Source organism: Megascapheus bottae, chromosome 1 (assembly GCF_031878675.1).
Source record: "Megascapheus bottae isolate mThoBot1 chromosome 1, mThoBot2.hap1, whole genome shotgun sequence".
In the NCBI taxonomy this organism is placed as follows: domain Eukaryota; kingdom Metazoa; phylum Chordata; class Mammalia; order Rodentia; family Geomyidae; genus Megascapheus; species Megascapheus bottae.
The window spans coordinates 18,019,614-18,026,959 of record NC_143509.1 but is presented as its reverse complement, the minus strand read 5'-3'; the positions used below and the strand labels follow the sequence as shown (position 1 = coordinate 18,026,959).

Below are 7,346 nucleotides of genomic sequence, written 5' to 3'. Positions count from 1 at the left end.
TATGCTTGTCTCTTGAAATGGATCTCCTGACTTGTCTAGTTTCTCCTTGTCTTCTACATAGGCTTGTCTAATAAACACTTTGAATTTGAATTTAGCATCCAAAATAGAACCTGTTTTGGAGAGGGAAGAGATTAAACTGTGGGATAAGTCCAAGGGCTCAACGTATGCTAGGCACAGTGCTCTATTGCCAAACCATCCCCCTCACTTCTCACTCCCCCTTTTTCATTTTGTTTTTGCGATAATTGTTTTGTTTTGATAACTGCTCCAGCTGCCTTGAATTATTTTTCAAATTGATAATACTTAGTTAAATATACTTCTTGCATAATCACTCCTCTTCCACTCTCTTCTCTCCTCCCTTTTCCTAAACCATTCTCGTCAACTTTTCTTGTTTCATTTTCATGCATGTATATAATTTTTTGGCTATTTTCATGTGAGCCCTTCTTGATTGATAGTATCAAAGTGACTGATACTGCTGCTCCAAGGTAAAGTTGCCCAGTTATCTATATCCTGGAAGTTTAAAAATCTTATCTTCCCCTCCCTGTTACCCTAAAGTGACTTGTAGTCATATCTTTGATGACCAGTTTGGGCAGCTAGAAATCTCCTAATGCAGCATTCAGGCCGTTAGGCTTCCTTGCCATGACTGTGTTCAAATGGTACTTCCTCTTCATCTTCTATTCAGTGTGGTGTGAAAGTGGCCATGCTCTTCATTCAGGACTGACCAAGGGCCAGGAGTGTTAGGCAGTTGCTGTGCCCGGATTCCTTGGCTCTGTTTTTGAAAGGTTGGTGGTTGTGAGTTCTTCAGGGATAAAGTGTCCTAAAGTGATGTTGATTGTAGTTTCTGGTTATAATAGTATGGTGAGCTTTTTTTTTGCCAGTCCTGGGCTTGAGCTCAGGGCCTGAGCACTGTCCTTGGGTTTTCTCAAGGCTAGAGCTCTACCACTTGAGCCTCAGCACCACTTCCGGCTTTTTTCTATGTATGTGGTACCAAGGAATCGAACCCGGGTCTTCATGCATGGTAGGCAAGCACTTTAACCACTAGGCCAAACTCCCAGCCCCTATGGTGAGCTTTTATATGTATTTTTTCCTTATCTGTTAGTCTTGTGATTTCAAGAAGCAATATTGCTATTATTCATCTCTATTACGTGTGGTTGAACTTGAGTTATTTTGAAGAAGCAGCTATTTAGAAAATGTTACTGTCTTCCCACTTCTTCGGTAGGAGGAGGTCTAGTGGGAGGGAGGAAGTTCTGAGAAGGTAGAGAGATATCTACGATCTAACAGTGAACCTGTGAAATGTGCCTGGGTTCATTTTGTTCTAGTTCTGGCTGTGCCACACATAGCTTCATACTTGTGCAGTTCAAGAGCAGTCACTGGCAGAGCTAGGAAAGAGAGAAGTGAAAAGAGCACCTGGAAAGTCAGCAGTGTTTACACCTTGCTGATCAAAGCCTTCCTGCATGCAGCAAAAGAGAAATTACCCAAATGATGCCTATTGAACTCCTACTGTGGCCAGCACTTCCTCTGATACTTTGAGCAGTAATTTTAAACTTGATAAGAGGACTTTTTCTATGCTAATTACATTTTCCTTTTTTTGGTGGATCATGGGGCTTGAGCTTGGCCTGGGCGCTGTCCTTGAGCTCTTCAGCTCAAGGCTACTGCCCTACCCTTGAGCCAAGCCCCAATTCCCGCTTTTTAGAGGTTAATTGGAGATAAGACTCTCAGGTCCTTCAGTGCCTGGGCTGGCTTTGAACCTTGATCCTCAGATCTCAGCCTCCTGAGTAGCTAGGATTACAGGTGTGAGCCACCACAGCCCAGCTCTAATTATATTTTCACCTGCTACTTTTCTATATTGGTTAATGATAATGCTCAAAAAGAGCATTTATAGAATATAAATTTGACTCAGAAATATGTTTTGATGACATATGGTTGTTTGAGGAATGTTACTTTTCTTTTTCTAAGTAGTTATTTGACACTTTCACTGATTTGTTTGCACAAGTTCTTTTTTTCCCCCCACCCCCACCCCCGATAATGGTTAACTGCTGCCCAGCTGGCCTCAAATCAAGCTTCAGCCTCTTGAGTAGCTTGACTACAGGTGTGTACTACCACACCCGGTTTATGTAACTTAGTAAGCGATCTATTGCCTATTCCTTACATGATTTACTCCCCCTTCCCCCATACTTCCAGTATGGTAATCGTACTGTTATAGGTAGGCCATCTCCCCCCAATCGAATAAAAACCCATACCTGGACTCTAAATTAAGACCCTTAAAATTTGTTTTAGCCCTCCTCTAGAACTTAGGAATTTAATTGATACCTAGTAGATAGGATTAAAATTTAATGTGGTCTACATACACTGGTTGACATTTATGATCCCAGCTACTTGAGAGGATCAAAGTGTGAGGCCAATCCAGACAAAAAGTTAACAAGACTTCCATCTCAAACAATAAGCCTGAAATCCCAGCTCCAAAGAAGGCATGAATTAGGAACACAGTCTGGGCAAACATGTGAGGCTTTATCTAAAAAATAAACAGCAAGACACAAGTGGTACAGTACTTGCTTAGCAAGCTCAAGGCCTTGAGTTCAAATCTCAATATTACTAAAAATTTGATCTGTGACTGAGGAATTTCTTGTTTGTAGGATCTCTTGATTTGACCTTAGGACAACCTAGAAATTTGTTTGTTTTTTTGGTTGGTCATGGGACTTGAACTCTGGGCCTGGGTACTGTCCCTGAGCTTTTCAGCTCAAGGCTAATGTTCTACCCTTTGAGCCAGAGTGCCACTTTTGGTTTTCTTGTGGTTTATTGGGGATAACAGTCTCACAGACTTAAGTGCCTAGGCTAGCTTTGAACCATGATCCTCAGATCTCCGCCTCCTGAATAGCTAGGATTACAGGTGTGAGCCACCGGCGCCTGGACACACTAGAAATTCTTTATTTAACCGGATTTGCTTAGTGATGTTCTGGATTTGTAGCTCTGGCTAAGGCAGAGGACACCTGGGGTTCATCTTGGGCAGTTAGCACATCAGCTGGTTAATCCATTATACCGTGATGCTCCTCTGAACACAAAGATGTCTTGTTGCTCAGTGTGCATGTGTGTGTGTGTGCCCTTTTTCAATACTTGCTTAATTTTTCTTCTTTTGTTTTTACAGTGAATACAATCAAGTGGTATTGAAAAATTTTGCTGGAAGAAGAGACATGAGACTGAAGATATCACTTTTAAAAGAACCAAAGCATATCCTTTTAATAACATAAACCATGTAATCATTTAAAAAAGATTACTGGTGAAAGTTAAATTTTTCTCCCATTCCTTTAATGGTATAGTTTAGCAAAATTGTTTTTGAAAAGTTTGAGATCATGTGTTGTAGGTATTTTCTCCCTCCCCCCTCTCTCCCCCCCCTTCTTTCTTTCTTTTTTAAAATTTTTTGGGGTGTGTGTGTGTACGCGTGTGCATGCGCGTGTGTGCCTTGTGTGTTAATACTGAAGCTTGCACTCAGGCCTAGACATTATCCCATAGCTTTTTCGTTCAAATCAGGAGTTCCAACACTTGAGCCACATCTCTAGTTTCATCTTTTTTGCTGGTTAATTAGAAGTAAGAGTTTCAGGGATGTTCCTGTCTAGACTGGCTTCTAACAGTAATCCTCAGATCTTAGCCTCCTGAAGGAGTAGCTGGGATTACAGGTGTGAGCCACTGGTGCCCAGCTCAAGTGTAGGACTCTTGTGGGCTTTATGCTTTCTTGACATGGCATCACATCAGGAGTTGGTGAGCTGTGTGGGCTGGACCACTGCTGAAGAACTGTACTCATGTAGTGATGACCACCAGATTGTGAAGTGGAACTTGTTAACCAGCGAGACAAGTCAAATAGTGAAGCTTCCTGATGACATTTACCCCATTGACCTTCACTGGTTTCCAAAAAACTTGGGCATAAAGAAACAGACTCAAGCAGAAAGCTTTGTCCTCACAAGTTCTGATGGTAAGTTGCAAATAAATATATGCTCATCTTGTGAAGATATAAGAAATATTGGCTCCCAGTATATTAGTGTGACCTGTGCTTTGAGTTGTTTTATAAAGCTGCATACCTTCCTGTAATTTATCTGGTTTTCTGTATAATTGTTTGGTGTGTGCATAGACCACAGCATTTTTGTCATTGTTGCAAAGGAAAGGGATTTCAGCTGGTGTATACCAGGATTCAATTTTGTCTTTGAGTTTAACTTTTTGGTTCTCTCAATAGCTGAATAGCTGTTTTCACTATTTTGGATTCTACCCCCCTCCCCCCTCCCCAGCCCTGCTTTCTTCCTTATTTTTTTATTTAATGCATGCCAGTCCTGGGGCTTGAATTCAGGGCCTGAGCATTGTCTTAGGCTTTCCTCAAAGCTAGCACCCTACCACTTGAGCCACAGCACTACTTCTGGCTTTTTTTATGTATAAGGTACCAAGGAATCAAACCCAGGTCCTCGTGCATGCTAGGCATGCACTCTTACCACTAGGCAAAACTCCTGGCTCTGGTTTCTTATTTATTTATTAAAGTAAAAATATGAAAAATATAGGTTACTTATTCATTTAGCTGGATACCTATGAAAATATGGTATGGCACATTAAATTCTAATTAGAGTTGAAGATTCATATAATTTGATCATAATTTTATTACTGGTAAATAGGCATTTTCATACCTTGTTTTGGGAGATAGGACTCAAACTCTCACTCCTTCTTCAACCTCCTGAAGGGTGCTATTAGAAATGTGTTCCACTATGGCCAGCTTGATTTTTCTATTTTTTAAGGAATATTTTTGTTTTCTTGAAAATACTTGAACTATTTTCATCTTTATTATACTTTACCAGCTTTGTCAGTTGGGTACATTGGTTGTAAGTTACAGAAACTTACCTGGGTAATTTATGCTCAAATGGAGTTCTTTGTTTATGTGACTTGTATCTTCAAAGATAGCTGTATTAGACCCTGATTTTGACAGTCTTAAGGATAGTTCTGCCCACATGCTGAGTTCAATGATGGCCATTAAGCCAAGATCCATCATACTGGACAAGAAATAACATTTCCTCTGTGCTTATTTTTATTTATTATTTATTTATTTTTGCCAGTCCTGGGGCCTGGACTCAGGGCTTGAGCACTATACTTGGGCTCTCTTAAGAATAGTGCTCTACCACTTGAACCACAGCTCCACTTCTGGCTTTTTGTATATATGTGGTACTGAGGTATGTGAATCCGGGTTTTCATGTATGCTAGGCAAGCACTACACCACTACTACACCACTAGGCCAAACTCCCGGCCTCCTCCGTGTTTCTTACAGGATAGTTGCAGCATCCTCTGAGTGTGGGCCTCAAGTCCATCACTGAGTAAATGAACTACTTTATTGAAGGAAGGGGACACAGACTATGGAGATTGAACCTCAGCTAACACATACAACAAGAGGAGGGAGAAAAGGGAATTAGGCTTTGTAATCAGAGGAGTAAAGGATGCTTTATATTTCAGTAATAAAAAAGCCAGGGTTGTGTTCATTTTACTTAGTTTATCTACAGCTTGATTAAATGCATATTTTTCATTTTACTTAGTTTTTCTACAGTTTGATTAAATGCATATTTTCTAGGATACAAAATACTACTTTTTATTTGTTCAATACCTCCTAAGAATATGTGAACAAAATGTCAAGATAGAATAAGAGGTATAGGTCAAGTGCTTGCTCAAGCTGAGCAAGGATAGGGTCTTGAGTTCAAATCCAGCATCAGCCAAAAAAGAAGTATATTAAAAAAAAAAACTATACTTAATGTTGCTTTTACTTTTGTAGTTTTTGTTTATCTTTTTTTTTTTGGTGGGTCAGGGGGCTTGAATTCTGGGCCTGGGCACTGTCCCTGAGCTCTTCAGCTTAAGGCCGCTGCCCTACCCCTGGGCCTGGGCATTGTCCTTGAGCTCTTCAGCTGAAGGCTAGCACCCTCCTGGAGCTACAGCCCCACTTCCTGTTTTCTAATGATTAATTGGAAATAAGAGTCTCTTGGTCTTTAGTGCCTAGGCTAGCTTTGAACCTTGATCCTCAAATCTCAGCCTCCTGAAAAGCTAGGATTATAGGCATGAGCCACCATGCCCGGCTTTGTGTGTGTGTGTGTGTGTGTGTGTGTGTGTGTGTGTGTGTGTGTGTGTGTGTGTGTATGTGTGTATGTGTGTATGTCATAGAGCTTGAACTTGGCCTGGGTGCTGTCCCTGAGCTCTTCAGCTGAAGGCTACTGCCCTACCCCTGGGCCTGGGTGCTGTACCTGAGCTCTTCAGCTCAAGGCTACCACCCTACCCTTGAGACAAGCCCCACTTCCCTTTTTCTAGAGGTTAATTGGAGATAAGAATAAGAGTCTTGGGTCCTTTGTGGCCAGTCTGGCTTTGAACCTTGATCCTCAGATCTCAGCCTCCTGAACAGCTAGGATTACAGGTGTGAGCCACCGCACTCAGCATTGTTGTGTTTTTGATACAAGAATTCTGGAGCCCAGGATGACCTTGAACTTCTGTCACAGTCTCTTGAGGTGTGTACCACCATACCTGGCTACCTTTGTTTCTGATTGAGGATCGAAAGTTTAAATCTTGTATTCAGAAGTTACTTGCTTTGCTTGTTGAAATATAGTTACGCATATTTGTTTTCCATTTGAAGTCTCCTCCTCCTCTTCCATCCTTACAGATTAGATTGATTGGTACATGAAATACTAATGTGAATAGTTCTACAAAGTCAAAACTATATAAAAATATACTCATGGCAGGCATGTAATCCTAGCTACTGAGGAGGCTGAGATCTGAGGATCGCAGTTCAAAGCCAGCTCAGCACTGAAGTCCATGAGATTCTTATCTCCAATTAACCACTCGAAAATGGGAAGTGATACTGTGGCTCCAGGGGTAGGGTGGTAGCTTTGAGCTGAAGAGCTCAGGGACAGTGCCTAGGCCCATAGTTTAAGCCCCACGACAGACACACGCACACACGCACACAGACACTAAATGTATGTATGGGTGTGTGTGTGTATATATATATATATATATATATATATATGTTCATAGTAATATCACTGATCTTACCTAATTCCACATACCCTTTTTCTATTTATTCTTTGCTTCTGATTTGTCTTTCCTTTGTTTCTTTTGGCAAAAATAGATACATGGTTTTCTCAGTCTACCTTTTTTGTCACACATACATCACCACCTTTTTTGTATATTAAAAAAATTCAGCTCTACATGAGGACCAATAGCATTTGTGTGTGTGTGAGAGTGTGTATGTGTGTGTGTCAGTACTAGAGGGCCTGGGTGCTGTCCTTTAGCTTTTGAATCAAAACTGGTACTCTTATCATTTGAGACACAGCTCCAATTCCAGCTTTTTG

At 41.0% G+C, this 7,346-nt stretch overlaps 1 protein-coding gene across 2 annotated transcripts in view; it reads left to right on the top strand.

The window, feature by feature from the left end:
• The first annotated feature begins 3,142 nt into the window (after positions 1 to 3,142).
• The window catches only part of Ift80 (intraflagellar transport 80), a 70,045-nt gene continuing 65,841 nt past the window's right edge, over positions 3,143 to 7,346 (top strand). Inside the window, exons 1-2 of one of the 2 annotated variants that reach the window (XM_090338302.1) lie at positions 3,143 to 3,224; positions 3,742 to 3,961. In XM_090338302.1, the coding sequence (XP_090194428.1) occupies positions 3,186 to 3,224; positions 3,742 to 3,961 (259 nt within the window). In that variant the 5' untranslated portion in view covers positions 3,143 to 3,185. Of the gene's footprint in view, positions 3,225 to 3,246; positions 3,962 to 7,346 lie in introns of those variants that run through there. The other variant, XM_090338311.1, reaches the window with a different exon arrangement.